At 37.6% G+C, this 21,849-nt stretch overlaps 4 protein-coding genes across 4 annotated transcripts in view; all 4 read right to left on the bottom strand.

The window, feature by feature from the left end:
- Positions 1-17,925: 17,925 nt before the first annotated feature.
- LOC125471337 (NAD(P)H-quinone oxidoreductase subunit 6, chloroplastic) lies at positions 17,926-18,905 on the bottom strand. Its single transcript, XM_048571652.1, has one exon. The coding sequence runs from the start codon at positions 18,903-18,905 to the stop codon at positions 18,333-18,335; it is 573 nt and encodes a 190-aa protein (XP_048427609.1). The 3' UTR covers positions 17,926-18,332.
- Positions 18,906-18,982: 77 nt separating this feature from the next.
- Positions 18,983-19,751, bottom strand: LOC125471345 (NAD(P)H-quinone oxidoreductase subunit I, chloroplastic). The gene has a single exon (XM_048571663.1). The coding sequence runs from the start codon at positions 19,749-19,751 to the stop codon at positions 19,251-19,253; it is 501 nt and encodes a 166-aa protein (XP_048427620.1). The 3' UTR covers positions 18,983-19,250.
- Positions 19,752-19,806: 55 nt separating this feature from the next.
- Positions 19,807-20,370, bottom strand: LOC125471347 (NAD(P)H-quinone oxidoreductase subunit 1, chloroplastic; the record flags this gene model as incomplete). The annotated part of the gene is made up of 1 exon (XM_048571667.1): positions 19,807-20,370. A coding segment is annotated over one exon (540 nt), but the record flags the coding sequence as incomplete, so codon positions are not given.
- Positions 20,371-20,463: 93 nt separating this feature from the next.
- LOC125471341 (NAD(P)H-quinone oxidoreductase subunit 1, chloroplastic) overlaps positions 20,464-21,849 on the bottom strand; it is a 1,760-nt gene continuing 374 nt past the window's right edge. The window contains exon 1 of the mRNA XM_048571657.1: positions 20,464-21,849. This exon is cut by the window's right edge and continues 374 nt beyond it. Within this exon, the coding sequence (XP_048427614.1) occupies positions 21,489-21,849 (361 nt within the window). The 3' untranslated portion in view covers positions 20,464-21,488.

The following is a 21,849-nucleotide window of genomic DNA, read 5'->3' on the forward strand; positions in this document are numbered from 1 at the left end:
AGAGTTGACAGAATATTCCTGACGGCGTTAACTGACGCCGTCAGTGTGCCAGGCAAGTGCCCGCGTGTGGGTGTGGCTTGGTCGGCACATGGGGCGCGTGCGGTGTCAGAAAATTATTTTAAAAATATGGAGATGTTCGTGACGTTGAGTAGATCATGTTGGTGTATTTATACACCCCATTTGAGCATTGTATGAGAAGTTATTTCGTAATGTTGGTTATGTGCTTTAAAATTAACGTTTTTATAGTTGTTTCGCATATAGGTGAAACCTATCCCGAGGATGAGCGCAGTCACTCGAGACAAGGGGGCTACGACCCTTCTACATACCAGTGAGTGGGCTTTTGGTTTTCCGTATAAACCTATATACTTATGATTTTCCCAGAAAATGAAATGAAATGTTTATATGTTTTAAATGCCATGCATTGCATTTGCCTATTTAATTATGCATTAGTAGTTGCATATACATATGTGTTTGGTACTGCGGACACACAGGTAAGTGCCAGGTAAGTTATGGTTTATATTTGTGTTTAGTAGTGATATGAGATGCATAGAGAGCTCATAACCTACACCTCTGGTGTTAGTGCTCCCGTCCAGAGTTGGGCACAGTCCTTCACGTGATGTTCACCTCCTGCACCACACGCTCATCTTGGATCCAAGTTAGGTGCACAGTCTTGTCGTACAGATCACTTTAGGTGGTTCCGACTCGTAGGTGACCCGCGATTATTCGCCTAGTCTTCACGTGATCGTAGCACTTGAGCGTACTTATTTACACCTAGTCCTATCGTACAGACCACTTTAGGTGGTTCCAACTCGTGTGCAGGTGTAGTTAGTGAGTTGGAGATTTGAGCTCTAGATTCAGCCGTACAGGCCACGTTAGGTGACTCCTGTTGACAGATTACATGGCAGTGATTGACATTACCTGAGTACTTGTATTCTATTTAGAGGCATACGACATGGCATATTTTCTAAGCATGTTTTCTATATTATGTGTATATATTCTATTTTTCTGGGAAGTATACAGGTTTTACGGTGAGGGGTTAGAACTTTTGTTATTGAAATGATTTTGAAAAGCTTTGTTTTTGCCCACTCACGCTTTCTGTTTTGCGCCCCTCCAGGTTCTAGGTTGGATAGCTCTGTTGGTGTCCCCAGAGGAATTCAAGGCATATCTGACAGATTATCACCAGTGTAGGACCACCTTTGGGTGTGTTTATTTAGTGTTTGTTCCCAGACTGCATTAGGTCTTTTATGCTCTGAAATTTTATTTATCATACTTACGCTTGCACATGTTTATTATCTACTTTGTGTATAGCTAGGTTGGTAATTATTTGTACTTTTATTATTATTTCTTAGCTTCCGCACTGTGCACATGGTTACGTCACTTCCACGTGACGGCCAGCATGCCCTGATCTCAGTTGGGGTGTGTCATTTTATGCCATTAACAAGCTTGGCACACGCATCCATGTCTTCAAGCAAATCTGGCTTCAAGAGTGCATAAATCTCAGTAACCTCCCTAGAAGCAGGCTAGGTGGATTTCTCATAACTGCCCACGTGAGCAGTCTCTTCTTTCTCAGCAGCAAAGAGAGTGGGCCTTGACGCAACTTTAGCAATAGAGTCTACCTTATCGCTTTTCATAGTAGCAAGCCATTGCAAAAGTGAACCAGACTTAGCTCCTAACGGATGTCTTGGCACATATTTCGGCACTAGGGGCATGATGGAACCTCTATGTTGGGCAATCCTATTAGTACTCGTACTAGCCATCTTTGGCATGGCAGGCGTCACCGGCTTAGATCTAGTAGCCCCGTTTTTCTTCCCTTTGAAGAAGTTAAGTCAATCATAAGCCTATCGGCAGTAAGCGGACCCTCACGAGTAGCGAAGGAAGTCTTCGGTTTATTCTCAGCCGGTATCTCTTGAGCAGGTGAGGAAGATCTCATCTTTCTACCTTTAGTCACAGTAGGCTCCACGACAACGATCGTACGAGGTAATCCCTCTGCCTTGATCCGTTTTATCTCCTCTCTCAAAGGCAGCCCACCTTTTTCTCAGCGAAGAGAACTAACTAGCCAACACTATTCACAGTACTCAGCAGGGATACCCAAAGCAACATGCACTTTCTTCATATCTGGAGTGGTTTTGGGAGTTGAGCCAAATTCCAAATCTACATAAGCAAATGAGGAGATTCAACAAATCAGATGGTAGCTTAGCAAAAGCATAAAGCAGCCTAGAGACTAAACAATCTACTTACTAGTAATGAAAATCGTTGGGACACACAGCTCAAGGGAAGAGTCAGACTCTCACTCTCCACTTATCTCTGAAGTCTCATTGGCTCAGTCTTGATCTCCCTAGCTCAAGTGATTGAAGATCCTACGGCAGGATCACAGCTGTCCAACTCCATCAATGTGGCATATGTCAAAGAAGTACCAAAATTCGTTGACAGTCAGATCCAAGTCAAAGAATTGGCTTAGATTAAGGGATACCACCATCACATGGACCGCATTAGGAGAACATTGAGCGGGGGCACACTTCATGGAGCAAAGCACTTCTTAGAAGAAACGCGGCATGGGAAAAGTAAATCCTAACAAGAAGTAGTAAGGGTGAAACTTGATGGCTCTTTAAGCCCCACTATATGGCTCATAGCTGCTACATTCCTTAGCATGCTTCACGCTCACCCCTGACAAAATTACGTGCCTATATGCTTCAAGAAAATCTCTTAACAACTCATCGGAGCTAATTTTGAAGTGACCAGCCTTGAAGTAGCCCACTTTACTCAAAGACTTGCCTTGACGATACAACGGCGGCACACCATCATCACTTTTATGGCTTGAAAAAGACATGCTTGAAGAAATTCTACAAGGACGCAAAGAAGAATCGCTAGACGGCTACAAAAAAAAAAAAAAAAAAAAAACAAAGAACGAAGAAAAAAGGGATCAGGCCTCATGGCCCAAAGGTAACAGCCAAGAGAGCCCACCCCGCGCTGCCTTCCATTTCTCCCTCTTGGCCCAACACGCCAGTCACTTTCTCAGCCCAAAGGCCTTACGGCCCAATCCAAAATGAGGGGGGCTAGCGCCCCCGCGCCTCCCTCTTTCTCTCTCACCTACATATGAGCCTAAGCCTAACAAGGAAAGAGGCCCACGCCTCTTTGGACCGATCCACCGCCCCATTAACTCGGCCCAAGCCAAGCCATACTTGGCCTAGCCAGCCACTGCCGCACTTAGTCACCCACAATAGCAGCCACGTTATGGTTTCCCAACCATTTTTGACACATCCTCATCCCCCGTTGACCCAAATTTCAAGCCCCGAGGCTCCCAAAAAATTAAGAAGACAAGAAAAATTAATATTTTCTTACCTTGGTGCGGCGAGAAGACGAAGAAAGCAACGAAAGATGGTCTTGTACATGGGCAAGTGTAGACGATTGCTAGGGGAGGGGGAACAAATATCCTCTAGCTTTCTCTCTCTTCTAAGGTAGAATAAATTGCTTTCTAAAGTTGATTTAATCATCTACTTAAGGTAGACTTAAATAGACTTTAGAAGTAATTTATTTCCCTTTCCTATAAGGATCTAATTTCCAATTAATGTGGGAATCTACATCAAAAAAGGAAACAATCCTATGTTTCTTAAAGTAAGAGAAGATCTCTACACTTGCTGCCCTTTCATGCGAGCAGCTCAACTGGTGTGGAGGCATTTGTAGAGCCAAAAATAATCAAGAAAATTATGGAGGTGACACATGTACTTTTGGGTGAAAATGACAAAATTACCCTCGAGGCACACCGAGATTCCCACATGCATGCAACAGACAATAACGGCTCAATCAAGGAAGAGTCAAAGGTGATCAAAATGGTATTTATTCAAAACCCTCTCATCACTCTTCATCAAATCCTCACTCAAAAGGTAACTCCCAATTTTCCTATTCAATTTGGGATTAATTGCTAAGTTAATTGCAAAATATTATTTCACATAATATGTGCAATTACACTCACAATTTGACCATATGTGGCTAGCCCCTATTCTCCAAATAGGGCCGGTCACTCCCTTATAAATAGCCTCATTCTTCCAATAAAATGCTGGGCCATTCTCTACCCACAAATTCCTAAACACATTCTCTTTCAAATTCTAACTTTGGCATCAGAGATTATTCGGCCAAAGGCCTCTCCATTCATCATGGGCACGTGAGGCTTTTGGCCTTAATCTTAGGTGTTATTATTTTGCATCCACACTAACGTTTCCATGCTATTACTTTTTCATGTGTTTCTTTCTTTTGCTGGAGGACTAGCAATATGTAAGTTTGGGATTATTTGATGAGCGCAAATTATTCTACCTATTTTACCCCAAGAATGACATCTTCCTGATATGTTTGATTTAAATGAAAGGAACTGCATGTTCATTGTGTTTTGTGGCAAGATTAATGAGATGGAAAAAATCATATTAAAATTCTTTAATTGCTTGTCAAGTGAATTTGGAGAATGTTTTCATTGTCATTGATCTCTTGCTTTAATTATTAAATCATTTGTTAAGTGGCATATTAAGAGTTGTTACTTGTACAATTGGATGACGTGATACATTTTTATCATTTGAGAAGAATTGCATATTATGCCGGATGATAACATAGAGAAGAATTGCATTCATATTAGCTTTGCCCTTATCCTCCCAATAGTCACGTGACTATTGGGAGGAAAACCTTATCAACCTAACTCGATGTTAATTTGTGCTTATGTTCGAATTGCTTTCAAGTTATTTGAATTTCTCTCTAAGAGGAAAAAATGGGAGTGCTCTACAAGTTTCTTAGATTTTTGTATTTTTCATATCCTTTTCTTTTGTAGCCAGTTAATCGTCAACTACATTACAACCCGATAAAAGACCTTTTGATCCAAGACATTACTTGAAATTAACATCGAGTTAGGTTGATAAGCAAGCATATGATGTCATGTTTTACTGTGATCATTGGAGTGAAATACATAACCCAGAAATATATGTGAGTGAGTGTATGCACTGTGAGAAGGTCATTTAAAGGGGGGTTTGTTTGGACGAAAATTGACTTAAACTAATAAGTTGCATAACTAAGTAAAGGTTGCATGAAATTAAGGTGAGTTAAGGGGTGAAAGGCTAGCTAGAGGGTCCTTCTCCACACCTGACACATATGCATACAAATCGATTTCCAATTATTATTCCTATAAACCATGAATGACAATGCCTCAAATTAATTGTTAACTGCACAAATTAACTGTGACAACCCGTTCCAAATTTTACGTTTTTATTTTATTTTAAAAGCGTGAATTTACGAAATTGCCCTAGAGGCAAGGACTTTGACTTCCGTCGACCATCGACTTGAGAGATGTGGGACTTATTCTTTTAGCATATCCTCGTTGTACTCGTTGGTACGAACATATAGGCGAAAGCCGTTTGCGAGTCCGGATTATAACGGTATAGTTACAGACGTTCGAAATTGGTTATTCAAGGTTTAGCGTTAATTAAATTAAATCCCCATTCAGAAATTGGTTATTCAAGGTGAAGCCCAATCAGAAATGGAGGAAAGAAAGAACAGAAAAGAAAAAAAAAAAAAAAAGAAAAGAAAGAAGAAGAGATTGGGCGATTTGCCCAATCGGGAAAGAGGGGAGAAGAGAGATGAGGACACTAACCAACCAGAGGAGAGAATAGGAGGGAAAGGAGGGAGAAAGAGAAGGAGGGGAAGTAGGGTTCCTTGACCCGCAACCCGTTTTCAACCCGGTTGGCAACACCTCCATTTTCGACGATTTTCACCCATTTTTCCAACGAATTGCTTTCATAAACCTCTTGAGAACTCTTCCATAACCTTCCCTCTATCCATTCCATCTCAAATTTGGAGAGATTTGGCCTTGAAAATAGAGAAATTCGCAAGAAGGGGAGCGGAGGTTTTGGCTTCAAATCACCCAATCCCGAAGCAATTTCTTTCAATTTCTACCACCCATAGCATCCTCTTGAGGCCTAGAACAAAGCCCAAGCAATGGTTGGGACGACGGAGTTGTTTTGGAGTCGGATTGAACACACCCACAACCTAGGGTTCCGCACGGTTTTGGTGAAATTGAGGTACTTCCAAGCCAATGTGGCCTTGGCCACAGGTATAAAGTTTACTCTACTCACTGAGATCTTTATTTCTGTAAATTTTGGTAATTTTTGGAAATAGTTGGATTTTCCGGCGAGTCGGGGCGGCCGACCGCCACCTGCGGCGGCGCGTGGCCAGTGAGCCGCCAATGCTATTTTTAGGCTATGTCGAATGTTTTGAATTCGGTTTTGTCATTTGAATGACGTAGATTGATCGTTGGAACCTAAATTCGTTATGATACGTTACTTGATAAAAATGTGAATCGATGATCCGACCGTTGGATCGTCACCAAAATTGGATACATTATAATACGTAATATTTAAAGATCATAGGAATTTACGGATCAGGAATCCGACTTACAGATCTTCCTGAATTGGATTTGTAAGTTAGTAAAATAAATGTTCACGGCCACTTGTTTTAGGCAATTGGCGAAGATCTGACCGTTGGATCGTAATAAAATTTTAATATGTTATTCTAGAAACATATTGTGGATCGTTGGGAGTTGCAGATTGGAAATCTGATATGCGGATCTTCCGAGTCAAGTTATACAGGGTTGTAAACCCTACCGTCGATCTTTGATCGACGGTTGACTTGTGGTCAATGGGTATCAAACTATTTTAGAATGTCGTTGAGGTTGTGTTTTATGTGAATTACGTATTCTACGGATAAGAGTTCTGAGATGTGATTTGATAATTGGCCACAAGGACCGATCATTCAGGACGCCTCGATGCGTGCGCTAGAGAAGTATAGCGTGGACTCCAGGTGAGTGGATCTTTTCCTTTTTATTGTGCATATTATTGAGAGTTCTATCGACACTTTTAAATTGATTAGGTATATTACCTTCATATAATTATTGTGAATGCTTGAAGTACCTATATGAACTACGAATGGCTTGATCCCTATTTAGGGTACGTAGGCAGTCTAACGAGACGTTAGATGCAGCCATAAAATATTTGAGACAAAAGCCTTGCTTGGGAAATTGAGTAATGCGAAGGAAATTGGTAAAGACAAGTTTTAGTTTTGTGAATTAGTTAGTTAAATTAGAGTTAATTGGGTTGTCATGGATAATTATCCCTGAAAATAAGTAGTTTGGGAGTAGGGCGTTACTGATTGTACACTTCACACCATATTGTTTATAATTGAAAATGCTACGACATGGTTGAGTAGTAGATTGCATCATGATACATCCATATGTATATTACTTGCATATAATTATTGGGAATGCTTTCAAGTGCAAAGGTGAACTCAGGACACCCAGGTAAGTTCAGGTGAGTTTATGGTACTAGTTGAATCGATTGCGTTATAGCATGACTACAGTTATGAGTTAGGCAACTTCGATACTGTCGTACTGGTTGCCATGAGTTGCACATGTTATATTGAGATGCATTGAGAGCTCATAAACCTGCACCCCGGTGTTAGTGCTCCCGCCCGTGGCCAGGGCACAGTCCTTCACGTGATGTTCACCTCCCGCACCTTACGCTTACCTTGGATCCAAGGTAGGTGCACAGTCCTGTCGTACAAACCACTTTAGGTGGTTTCGACTCGTAGGTGACCCGCGATTATTCGCCCAGTCTTCACATGATCGTAGCACTCGAGCGTATTTATTTACACCCAGTCCTGTCGTACAGACCACTTTAGGTGGTTCCGACTCGTGTGCAGGTATACTTATTGAGCTATATGCTAGCCAGGATTGATGAGATATGGATAAGTCATACAGGTCACTATAGGTGACTCCGACTTATATGCTAGCCAGAATTGATGAGATATGGATAAGTCATACAAGTCACTGTAGACATCGAAATTTCAGTAAAAAAAAAAAAAAAAAAATGTTCACCAATGCATTAAAGTTTTGACGTGTCAAGGCATACATGGCATACGCCACGTGTTGTACAAATTGTACACATGGCGTGTGACTCAACAAAATAGGAAGAAATACCCTTGAAGGATTAAACAAGTTTTTCTTCTCATTTTGGGCAATGACAAGGCAAGTACATTTCAATCCATTGAGGATCAAAACAAGTTTTTCTTCTCATGTTGGGCAATGACAAGGCAAGCAAACTTCAATCCATTACGGATCAAAGCAAGTTTTTCTCATTTGGGCAATGACAAAGCATACACATTTCAAGTTTAAAATGGTGTTAAGTGGGAAATTAGGCCATAAGTTACACCACTTCAAGTTTAAAATGGTATTAAGTGGGAAATTAGGCCATAAGTTACACCACTTCAAGTTTAAAATGGTATTAAGTGGGAAATTAGGCCATAAGTTACACCACTTCAATTTCAATATTGCATTAAGTGGGAAAATTAGGCAATGGTGCTTGGAAAGGAAAAAAATATTTTGTGGTGGTGATTCATTCTCAAAGCCTATAAATAGGCTTCTCCATCAAGGTATCAAACATCAACCAATTCACAAATACATTTCTCCACACACCAAAACCTTGAAGCCTTAAGTTCTAAAGCTCTCAAGAAAATCCCGAAGGATCAAGAAAGCACTTTTCGTTCTTCGTCAAATCCTCCTTCAAGATCAAGCCCAAAAGCCCTTGAAGAAATCCACACAACCAACTCAAGATCAAGCCCCGACGGCCCTTGAAGAAAGTGTTCATCGTTCATCATCCGTTCATCCTAAGATCAAGCCCCAACGGCCCTTTAGATCAACAACATCAACAAACCGACACACCAAAACCTTGAAGCCTTAAGTTCTAAAGCTCTCAAGAAAATCCCGAAGGATCAAGAAAGCACTTTTCGTTCTTCGTCAAATCCTCCTTCAAGATCAAGCCCAAAAGCCCTTGAAGAAATCCACACAACCAACTCAAGATCAAGCCCCGACGGCCCTTGAAGAAAGTGTTCATCGTTCATCATCCGTTCATCCTAAGATCAAGCCCCAACGGCCCTTTGGATCAACAACCTCAACAAATCCACACATCCAATCGTTCTTCAAGATTAAGCCCAAAAGCCCTTGAAGATCCCCTCATCCATCAACCTTCAAGATTAAGCCCAAAAGCCCTTGAAGAAATCCACACAACCATTCTTCAAGATCAAGCCCAACGCCCCTTGAAGATCCATTCATCAACTGTTCATCCTTAGATCAAGCCCCGACGGCCCTTTGGATCAACAACTCATCCACAAACCTACAGACACCAATTCACAAATACATTTCTCTACACACACCAAAACCTTGAAGCCTTAAAGTTCTAAAGCTCTCAAGAAAATCCCGAAGGATCAAGAAAGCCCTCTTCATTCTTCGTCAAATCCTCCTTCAAGATCAAGCCCCAACGGCCCTTGAAGAACTTCCACCAACTCAAGATCAAGCCCCGACGGCCCCTTGAAGAAAGTGTTCATCATTCATCATTCGTTCATCCTAAGATCAAGCCCCAACGGCCCTTTGGATCAACAACCTCAACAAACCCATACACCCATTCTTCAAGATCAAGCCCAACGCCCCTTGAAGATTCATTCATCATCCGTTCATCCTAAGATCAAACCCCAACGGCCCTTGGATCAACAAACAAATCCACACATCCATTCTTCAAGATCAAGCCCAAAAGCCCTTGAAGAAAACCAACTATTCATTCAAGATCAAGCCTAGACGGCCCTTGAAGAAAACCAACCGTTCTTCAAGATCAAGCCCAAAAGCCCTTGAAGATCCGCTCATCCATCAACCTTCAAGATCAAGCCCCGAAGGCCCTTGAAGAAACTTCCATCAACCTTCAAGATCAAAGCCACGAAGGCCCTTGAAGAAACTTACAACTGTTCATCCAAGATCAAGCCTCGACGGCCCTTGGATCAACAAATCTACATCTTACGAAGATAGAATCAGAGGATCAAATTACAAAGAGATCGTAACCCCAAAATCATTAAACACAAAATATTATTTTTGTACACGTGTTCTTGTTTCAAGAAATTTTCGTGTTCACAGTCACTATAGGTGACTCCGACTTATATGCTAGCCATGATTGATGAGATACGGATAAGTTGTACATGTCATTTTAGATGACTCTGACTGATATATCACTTTGTATTGATTTAGTTCATTTGGCCTACTTATTAATGTATGGTGGATTTGATGGCAAATCGTGGTTTTGGTCATTTCTGAGTATGGTTTGGATATATGTATATATGTTGTACTGTCTTATGGAAAACGATACGGGTTTTACATTTAGGGGCATTACTTTTAGAGAGGTAGTAACTTGGGGAAGCTTGGTTTTATTGCTTACTCACACCTTCTGTTTGGTGCCCTCCAGGTTTTAGCTGCTGAGTTTGTATCGACAAGAATCTGTGGCGAATCTTAGTATTGATGGATATTTTTGAGGGTATGATTCTTACCCACATTACTGTACCTTACTTATGCTCTGACATCGCATGTGAAATGGGTTCGCTCCCACTCATAGCGCACTCTGGTATTTAGACACTTTTAGATTCAAATTCATTCACTTTTTATACACTATCACATTTTATGGCTTCGTCACCTTCTAGGTGTCGGCTAGCACAGCTCGATTCAGGGTCAAAGTGGACTTTTTGGGTCGGGGTGTGTCATTAACTCTTAGATTTTCCTAATTTCATTGAATTGGACTCAGCGACGCAATCAAATTATTCTTATCAAGTTCCCTATATGAACTGCATGATAGAGATACATATCAAAGATCATTAAGTTCTATGAAAATCATAACCATTGACAAGGCATTCGTAACTATGAACTGCATGATACTCTTGCCATGGATTTACTTAACACAATCATGACTAGTGATTTCCACTACTTATAAATATAAGTTCATAACTATTAGGTGAAATTCCCTTATATTTTAGCATCAGTTTCATGCATGCAAACTAAGTGTGCACCCTTAATCAACATACAATAATAAGTTATCAATCAAACAGATAAGCAAATCGCATTCAAGTTTTACGAAACAATAACTGGATGTAATCAAATCATATAAAACATGTCCATGGCTTCGAATTCACCTCTAGCTAAAAAGAACTTAGTTCCACATGTTCATCATAATTGAAAACCAAATTAAAACAAACATTAGACTAAAACTAAGGATAGAATACACCTAGAAATGCTCCAGCACTCCAATGGCCTTGGATGGCAGGCATGGCTCCAAGCTTCTTCTTCTTCTTCCTTCCTTGCAAAGCTACAACACTCTTTGTATTTTTCTCTCTGAAATTCTCCCTAAAAACTCTCTATATCTCCCTTGAAGATTGCGGCACAAAGTGTGTATTTATAGGGTAGGGTTCACGGTACCAATCCTTGGAGGACAAGGATAGGGCACAACACAATTCTAAGAGAAGAAGGATTAGGTTATTTGCATGATTTCAGGACTTCTAGAATTAGATATGCATTGTAAAACATGATAAGGACTCCTAAATTCAGATGGGAAGGATTTAGAATAGGATAAGGACTCCTATTGCAGCTGGAGATGAGTTTAGATAATGTTGGATTAAATAGGATAATGTTTGGATAATATGAGATAAGATAAGATAAGGTTGGATAAGATGTCCTTGTTTTCAGTTGATTCCTTATCTTCGAAGCCTTAATCTAATTCTTCCATATTTGTAGCACATTTTTAGCATCATTTAAACACCAAAAACGTCCATCCATTATGCTTCATTCACATGCTATCCAATCCAAGTCCAAAACTGCTCCAAATTGCTCATTTTGGCCATTTATCGTCATCTTCACCAATTGAAACTACAATAATATGAAAATAAACTAAAGCACTATAATAAATGGAAATTAACTAAGTAAATGCAAAGAAATAAGATAACAAAGTCGCATGAATATGCTCCTATCAAATTCCCCCACACTTAGCCTTTGCTAGTCCCCGAGCAAAACAAAGAAAACAAAACACAACCTAAACCTTCCAACAATTGCCTCAGGGATTTCTAATGAAACATGACATGTTAAAAATCACTACTCCCACAGATTTTAGCCATCTTTCCCCTTGAGTATACACTTAACTGCAGTCACCACTCACTAGCTCACATTTAATCAATTAAAACAACATTTTGAATGTAGTAACATGCCTTAGAGAATTCACTCAATTCCTCACCGGATATACTCTCTATTTTCACATAGATTTTTTGACTACACTCGCTATACTAAATGTATGTGAGAAGATTGATGGAAACATGTAGACTAGCACTCACATATGTTACAACAAAGAAGGCACTTTCTGGAATTATTAACACAATATGTATATGATCTCATGAACAGAATGCCACTACTTAGACGCGAGAACCAGGGATACCATATGCTTGTACCAATTTCAAACTCCACATATTGAAACACATAACAATCTAGATAGAAGTCTAAGGGTTGTAAGGGGCTAAGGTATTGGCTAACAAAGAAAGGTAAGGATAAACAAAAGTTCTTAAAGAGATAGTAAGCAAAGTAATGAAATAAACTCTTAGAATTCAACTTTTGATTGCAGAAATCAACTTTAAACACCCATGGGAGATTCACACAACACTTAGGGCCGGATTCAAACTTTTGGACCCTTTCTTCAACAACCAATACTTGTGAGTTCGTTTTCACTTATTTTTCAACTCTTTTCCTTTCTTTTCTGAACTTTTTCTTCTTCTTTTTTTCTTTTTTTTTTCCTTCTCTTTTTCACATTTTTTTTCTTCTTTCGTGCCCTTTCTCTTTGGCACACAAAATGTACATCCTCATAGATTTCCAACGAAAAACCTTCCCCCACACTTGTTTTTCTGCAAATTGTAGATCAAAAGGAATTCCCTCTAAGTCATGTTGCACTATTCTTTAAGAACAAGGGTATGGATAGTCCTATTCTAGGCTAGGTAAGGATAATGTGGCTAACAAAGAAAATAGGCTAACTAAGGCTCAATGGGGTTAAACCTACAATACATATGCAAAGGGTAAGGCTTTTTTGCTTTGGTTTAACTAAACAACTTCATCTTGTTATATGTTATGCAATCAATTTCATGCCTTGAATGAAACATGTATGAGTTCTAGTATTTGGAACTAAAATGATGAAAATGCTTTCTAAGTAGCAACCAAGCAAAGAAATAATGAGATCATGCAACGACTTTAGAAAACAAAAACATCACAGATTAATAACTCTCCAAACAAAGTTTAGGCTCAAGTATCTCAAGGTTGTAGTGTTAGTTTGAGTTCCTTCCTTCAAACATGTTACAAAAACTGATTTTTTTTCTTTGTGATTACATGTGAATTCGTAAATGACAACTACAACTAAGCATAAACCAAAGAGCATATCAAACTTCCATCCATGTTTGTAACTTTCTTTAATAGTCATGCAATTAAAAACCAAATCCTCATCCTTGTGTTGGAAGGTACCCTAAGACACAAACAAACAAACAAAAACGACTCTTCTTTGGTATTTTCTCAAGCTTATTTGATTTTTTTTTTCAAAATTCTAGGATTTTTTGTTATAGGACACATTAAAACATTCAAAACACAATAAAAACACTTAAAAACAGTGAGTAACAACTTTTAGAAGTGATAGGTGATAAAATTCGAAAATAAGTCATGAAAAGCATCTATTTACCCCCCCCCCCCCAACACTTAAACCAAACATTATCCTCAATGTTTCAAAAGTAGACTCACACGCAAACAATCAAATAACGCAACTAACAAACATGACAATTATGGCAATGTAAAAGCAATAAAGAGTAGGGTTAAGGAATGCAAATCTAGTTGTGGAGCCGGATATTCCTAGGTCTTCTTTATTTAAACGCATGGGTTGCCTCCCAAGAAGCACTTGCTTTAACGTCTTCTAGCCGGACAATACCTCCTTTTAAGCTCCATTAGGGTCCACAGCATGGAGGGGTATTTCCTGCAGGACATGCTCCTCAAAGTACTCATAATAAGGATCTATGAACGAAAGGGGGTAGTGATCCTTCTTGATTGTGGCATTGAGCTTCCTAAAGTCAATGTAAACTCTCCCACCAACTTGGATTTGATTGGGCACCTGAATCAAAGAAGGTAATGACCTATTAATTGAAATGGGAATTGGAATTGGAATAGGTGGCTCACCAATATATTGCAACGAAGGCTCAAAAGTAGCAGCACTGTCAACAAATTCACTAGGGATGCTCTCTGCCAGATTGGGTAATTTGAGGGCAGTGGCATGTCCCTTGTGCTGCACTGCAATTCCCTCTTTGATGGTGGTTCTACATACATCCTTCTTGATTGCTGCTGTTGAACGTTCTTGCCCTAAATTTTTAATCACATCTATGGAAAAACAAGAACGAACATCATTAGGATTCTTAACTGATTCAGAAACATTGAATTTAACCATATCACCACCAAACTCCATCGTTAATGCTCCCTTGGCCACATCAATCTTGGTTTGGGTTGTTTTCATGAAAGGTCGTCCAAGTAAGATTGGCAATGGTGGATAGTGGGCTGAATCTTCCATCTCAAGCACATAGAAATCGGCCGGAAAGATCAAATGGTTAACCTGCACCAAAACATCTTCCAAAACTCCTTTCAGATATGCATTAGAACGATCGGCTAATTGGATAGTAACTCCATCATTTTTAAGCTTTCCTAGATTCATAGATGCATAAACAGAATATGGCATGACATTAATGGAAGCACCTAAATCTAGCATAGCATGTTCAAACCTTGTATTACCAATTACACAAGGGATTGTAAAACTACCTAGATCTTTGCATTTAGGTGGCAGCTTCCTTTGCAACATTGCAGAGACATTTTCACTTACATGTACCACCTCTTTCTCCCAAATTCGTTTCTTTGTTGTACAAAGCTTCTTCAAAAACTTAGCATACTTTGGAATTTGCTTTATCGCATCAATGAGGGGGATATTGACTTGCACCTTCTTGAAGGTCTCTAGAATGTCTTTTTCATTCTCTTCTTTCCTAGATTGCATAAACCTGCCAGGGAAAGGCACATTTGGTTGAATAGGGTTAGAAAGAATTGAATTTGGACCTACCTTAGTTGAGTTGGATGACATAGGGTTATAATGTGATAACCAAACTTTAGATCTATCAATTAAAGATAGTCTCACATGTTGGCCTTAGATGGATACAATGAATCTTTAGATTTGGTTGCAATTGCCTTCATATGAATTCTATATATGTATTGAGAAAGTCTAGAGATTTCTTTCTAGTAGAAAAGGAAGATCACATTATAATGAAGTGAATAGGACATAAGGAAACGTTTCTTATGTGGTTATAACTTACTTGAGCACAATCACCAAGATCACTCTTGCTTCAACTAGTAGTTTTGAACAACTAATTGGACATTCTTAAATTGTCTTAAGAAATGTCAAATGTGTTAGTAGTAACCAAACCAAGAATAAGTGTCTAAAATCTATAAAAGGTTTAAAGACCTTAGTCACTTAATAACAAGACATCAACTTAATGGAGTTAAAATGATAAGCTTAAAAGGTTTGAAGCTTCTCCACTATGTCACTCTACCCGTGTATTCGTAATTGTACACTTTGAATGTATTGCAATTTCTCATTAAGGTCATGAGAAACATTGGGAGGTGAAAAGGGATATAAACTTAAATATGATTAGTTTATAGTTGTCTATAATTAATGGTATGATACCATTCTTATTTGAGCTTGCAATTTTAATTGTTAAAGATATCAAGCTCTTCAAGTGTTAAAGATTCTACATTGTGTAACATCCTAAGGGTGACCTATGGATGTTGGTTTCACCAACCTAGCATATAATGGGTATGTTGGGAGTTGTCCATCATTCTCTTTTATGAGAACATGTTAATATCAAAGCAAATGGACAAGTTGATGAAACAAAAGGGAATAGTTTCAAATTGAGTCACAACATAGTGTTTAACGACAAGACAATCCGGTTTCGACACCTCATGTAACTAATATGCTTTATGTAGTTTTGATAAAGAATCAAATCAGCCACCTAGAAGGTATGGTTGAATTCCTATATCCTTAGTAGGAGCCATGCTTCTACTAATGATTTGGATAATTCTTATATGACTACTTATAAGATACTGAAAGTCGTGAATATTTTTGGAATTGCGATAGCCATTCCGCCCATTTCGTCGAGATAAACAAGACGTATTCTATCATAACTCGTTCCGGCCAAGAAAAAAAGCGCAGCGCCAATAAATCCGTGAGAGATTATTTGTAAAATGGCTCCGTTGAGTCCTGTATCGCTTATAGAACCAATTCCTATAATTATGAAACCCATATGAGATACAGAAGAGTAGGCTATTCTTTTTTTTAAATTACGCTGACCGAGAGATGTTGAAGCTGCATAGATTATTTGAATTGTGCCTACTATAATCAACCAGGGAGAGAATATAGAATGGGCGTGGGGTAATAATTCCATATTGATCCGAACCAATCCATATGCTCCCATTTTTAATAAGATTCCGGCTAAAAGCATACAAGTACTGTAATGTGCCTCTCCATGGGTGTCTGGTAACCATGTATGTAAGGGTATGATCGGTGATTTGACAGCAAAAGCAATAAGAAATCCAATATAGAATATTATTTCCAGTGCTACAGGATACGATTGATTAGCTGATGTTTCAAAATTTAATGTTGGTTCATTGGAACCATATAAACCAATACCCAAAACTCCCATTAATAAAAAAACGGAACTTCCTGCAGTGTACAAAATAAATTTTGTAGCTGAATACAAACGTTTCTTTCCCCCCCACATGGATAGAAGTAGATAAACTGGAATTAATTCTAACTCCCACATGATGAAAAAAAGTAAAAGGTCTCGAGAAGAAAATGGTCCTATTTGACCGCTATACATTGCTAACATCAGAAAATGGAATAGTCGGGAATCTCGAGTAATCGGCCGAGCCGCTAAAGTAGCTAAAGTTGTGATAAATCCTGTCAGTAAAATGGGTCCGATAGAAATTCCATCTATTCCCAATCTCCAGTAAAAATCAAAAAAATCGATCCATTTATAATCCTCTGTCAGTTGCATTAATGGATCATCCAATTGGAAACGATAACCGAATGCATAGGTTGTTAGAAGGAGTTCCATTATGCATATACCTATAGTATACCACCGAATTATCTTATTTCCTCTATGAGGGAGAAAGAAAATTAAGGAACCCGCGAATATTGGCAAAACTACAACTAGCGTTAACCAAGGAAAATTATTCATGGTAAAAACAAGATAAACTTGGACCAGAAAAACCCGTGCTCAAAATAAATAGTTTTTGAGCGCGGGTTTTTGTCGGTAAAGGTAAAAAAATCAAATGTATTCAAGTAGGGTTTTCTGGAACGTATTAATAAGCCAGACCCATACTTCGAGTTGTTTCATGCCATAAATAAACTCGAACACTCAAGAAATCTGTCGGACAGGCGGATTCACATCTCTTACAACCGACACAGTCCTCTGTTCTTGGAGCAGAAGCAATTTGCTTAGCTTTACACCCGTCCCAAGGTATCATTTCTAATACATCCGTTGGGCAGGCGCGCACGCATTGAGTACACCCTATACACGTATCATAAATCTTTACTGAATGTGACATTTGGATCTATAAATTTTTGAATGTCAGAAAGTTTCGATCTAGTAAACTTGTAAATGAATCATATATTTAGACACCAGATGAATCAATAATTTATCATAATTTTTCTAATCAATCTACTTCTGGATTGACTCATGCGATAGAGCCAAGATACTTTAATTTCTTACATTTTTGAAAACATGTATTATTACGGAATGTATGGTCATGGTAATTCTAATTTATGAATATTAGAATTTATATGATTAATACTACTTATTCAACAAATTCGATTGATTGATACGAGTTGATTTTCTGTTACGATAAATTGATGAAACAATAGCCGGGCCAATAGCTGCTTCAGCGGCTGCAATAGCTATAACAAAAATTGAGAAAATATTTCCTTTTAATTGGCGACTATCAAAAAAATCAGAAAATGTTACGAAATTCATATTAACCGCATTCAGTATAAGTTCAAGACACATAAGGGCTCTAACCATATTCCGGCTCGTGATCAATCCATAGATACCGATAGAAAATAAGTAGGCACTCAAAACAAGTACATGTTCGAGCATCATTGACCAACTCCTTATCAATTTCGATTCATTTCAATATGAACTGAACAACAATTCAACAGATTCAATTGACTAGAATAAAAAAAAGTACGGAACAAAGGCAGATTTTCTATTGTTAATAGAATAGATTGAATAATTTCTATTTTAGACATAAACAATCTTTAATTAAAGGGAAATAAATGTAATGTAATAAAACCGAACAGAGTTTAACGTGCATTGCTAATTCTATAAATTTTTTACTGTCGCGCCACGGCAATTGCACCTATCAAAGCGGCTAAAAGAATTATCGAAACGAATTCAAATGGAAGAAAAAAATCTGTTGATAAATGAATTCCAATTTGTTGACTATTACTTATCAAATCTTGCTCTATAATCTGGTTTGATCTTGTAGTCCAAATAATTCCGTACCATGACGTATCCGTAATAATAATCATGAGTAAAACAAAAATACTTGTACAAACTGGCAAAGTAACCACATCCCCAATGGTCCAAAGATTCAAATCTTTGTAATATTCTGAACCATTCATGAACATCACAGCAAATACGATTAAAACATTTATAGCTCCCACGTAAATAAGGAGTTGTGCAGCAGCTACAAAATAAGAGTTTAATAGAATATAGAATAAGGATATACAAACAAGAACCAGTCCCAATGAAAAGGCAGAATAAATGGGGTTGGTAAATAATACCACCCCCATACCTCCTAGTATAAGAACCGATCCCAGAAAGACTAAAAGAAAATCATGTATTGGTCCGGGCAAATCCATTATATGTAAAATAAGAGATAAATAAATAGAAATGTTTTTCATGACCTTATTGAGACCCGACCATAAATTTTTTTTTTATGATTTTTGAGCAATTCCTAATTTAATCCTAAGTAAATAAATACTAAGGGATATGAATAAATGTGAGTACTATTATTGGACTAATTTCATTCTTTATCTGAAAGAGTCGTTCTAATTCTAAACGATATATTTTAAAACAATTATGGATATATTAATTAATGGATTTTCAATCCAAATTAAGACGCGTTTCTTACCAACCAATCAATAGTTGGTATTTGTAGTTATTGACCAAACAACACGAAAGAAACCTAAATTCCTTCTATATTAGTTATTAGTAAAGTAATTATAAATTATTCGTTAATAAGAGATTTACTTATTTATTTGAGGCGAATTCAAAATTGTTCGAATTGTATAATCGTCAATTACTGACATTGGTAAACGACCCAAAGCAATTTGATTATAATTCAATTCGTGACGATCATAAGTAGAAAGTTCATATTCTTCAGTCATTGATAAACAATTCGTTGGACAATACTCAACGCAATTACCACAAAATATACAGACTCCGAAATCAATACTGTAATTAAGCAGCCGTTTCTTGCGAATATCAGTTTCCAATTTCCAATCAACAACGGGTAGATCTATAGGACATACACGAACGCATACTTCACAAGCAATACATTTATCAAATTCAAAATGGATTCGACCGCGGAAACGCTCCGCGGTGATTGATTTTTCATAAGGATATTGAATAGTTACGGGTAAACGATTTGCGTGGGATAAAGTAATCATGAAACTTTGACCAATGTACCTTGCAGCTCGTACTGTTTGTTGACCATAATTCATGAACCCAGTTACCATAGAGAACATATCGTTAATATATATATGAATAGTTTTATGTTTGTTTATTTCTCTTGTTTGAGACACGTTGTGAATATAGAATGTTACTTTACAGTGAAAAGAGTTGGAAAGAAGTTGTTAATAATAGATTACCGAGAGAAATAGGTAAAAGAAATTTCCATCCAAGATTCAATAGTTGGTCCATTCTTAGCCTCGGTAAAGTCCATCTTGTTGTGATAGGAATGAACAAGAACAAATAAGTTTTAGCTAATGTAATAAAGATACCAATTATCGCTCCAAAAACTCCACATGTTTTATTTATTTCAAAAAGCTCAGAAACATATATGTCCGGAATAGATATATTCCAACCTCCCAAGTAAAGAACTGTTACAAATAATGAAGAAACCAATAGGTTTAGATAGGAAGCAACATAAAATAACCCAAATTTTATACCTGAGTATTCGGTTTGATAACCTGCTACTAACTCTTCTTCTGCTTCTGGTAAATCAAAAGGTAATCTCTCACATTCTGCTAGGGAAGAAATAATAAAAATGATAAACCCTATAGGCTGACGCCACAAATTCCATCCCCAAAAACCATATTTTGATTGCGCCTCAACAATATCAATTGTACTTGAACTGTTAGATAATTATAGTCGGTGATACCATCACTGTTACCATCGCTATTACAGAACCGTACATGAGATTTTCACCTCATACGGCTCCTTGAAGGCCAGAAATAAATATAGGGACCGCGTCAGTATTCTTTTTTGAATCTTGATATGTTTGTAGGATGGATAACTATCGGCCGGTCCCAAATTAGACCAATTGAATTCTGTCTGTTATAATTATTTTAATTCAAAATTAAATAAAAAAAAGTACTTCTGAATTGATCTCATCCTTTCTTTAATTTAATAATTTCAATAATAATTTCAATTCTTCTTTGTTCAGTAATAACTTAACTGTTCAATAAAATACTTCTTGTAAAAATATCAATAACCCGTTGGTTTCACGTACGAAAAAAAAAAATTCTATATTAATTAATGAATTATGACACAAATTATATATCTATTAATATGTATATGGGAAAGAATAAAAGTAACAAAGAATAAATAAAGTATATCTTTTCTTTTTTTTTTTTCGTTCCTATTCTTCTTTCTATTTCTGAGAAAAAGAGGGCTTTCAAAATAAAGTAAAGGATTATTTCGTTTCGAATAGTTATTTATTAAATCGGTGGATAGGAGTATACTCTGGATTGGAATCGTGTCATGGGGAGTACTGCCTGATCATTTCTACCAACTTAAAGCCCCAATTAGTATTCTTTGTTTGTATATTATGTAAAAATGTCCTTTTGGAAAATTTACATAATCTCCATTACTAATCCTTTCCATATGTTCGTGTTTCTAACCATCCACTCGTTTTTGCTCAATCCCCCGTTATGCTAATACATAAAAATGATAGTGAAAACTCAATACGGTTGATCTTTTGAACCCGCTTCAAGTCAGGATGACTAATCAACCAATCTTGGGGGAAACGGTCTCTTCTGTTTATGTTTATTTCCGCTTAACTCTCTAACTCTTATACATAGAAAATGAGAATCAATCTTTTTACTGCGAATTTATATATAAGCTGTTTTCTTTCACTCATATAACTATTTGATTTAGTTCATCAACCCGAATAATGAATAAAAAAAAATAAAGATATCTACTCAATCCATTCCAACCCTTTCCTTGAAAGGAAGGAATAGAGAAAAGTTTCTGTCTATGTATCAACGAATCGCACGTAGAGATATTGATAACACACATAAAGTTAATGGTATTTCATAACTAATCGATTGAGCAGCAGCTCGTAGACCGCCTAAAAAGGAATATTTATTATTTGACCCGTATCCCGACATAAGAAGTCCAATTGGAGCAATACTGGAAATGGCAATCCATAAAAAAACACCGATATTGAGATCCGCTAAAACAAGGTGATATCCAAAAGGAACTACTGAATAGCTTACTAAAATTGATATGACTGCTATGGATGGCCCGATACTGAATAAACGAGTATCCCCCCTAGATGGAAAAAGATTTTCTTTGAAAAGTAGTTTTGTCCCATCTGCTAGAGCTTGAAGAACTCCCAAA

Source organism: the organism of the source record quoted next, unplaced genomic scaffold (genome assembly GCF_019419815.1).
Source record: "Pyrus x bretschneideri cultivar Hongxiangsu unplaced genomic scaffold, Pyrus_bretschneideri_v1 Contig107, whole genome shotgun sequence".
In the NCBI taxonomy this organism is placed as follows: domain Eukaryota; kingdom Viridiplantae; phylum Streptophyta; class Magnoliopsida; order Rosales; family Rosaceae; genus Pyrus; species Pyrus x bretschneideri.

What these genes read in the sequence shown, in the direction of transcription:
- LOC125471345 (XM_048571663.1), bottom strand. Translation starts at nt 19,751, where the DNA reads ATGTTCTCTATGGTAACTGGGTTCATGAATTATGGTCAACAAACAGTA.
- LOC125471337 (XM_048571652.1), bottom strand. Translation starts at nt 18,905, where the DNA reads ATGAAAAACATTTCTATTTATTTATCTCTTATTTTACATATAATGGAT.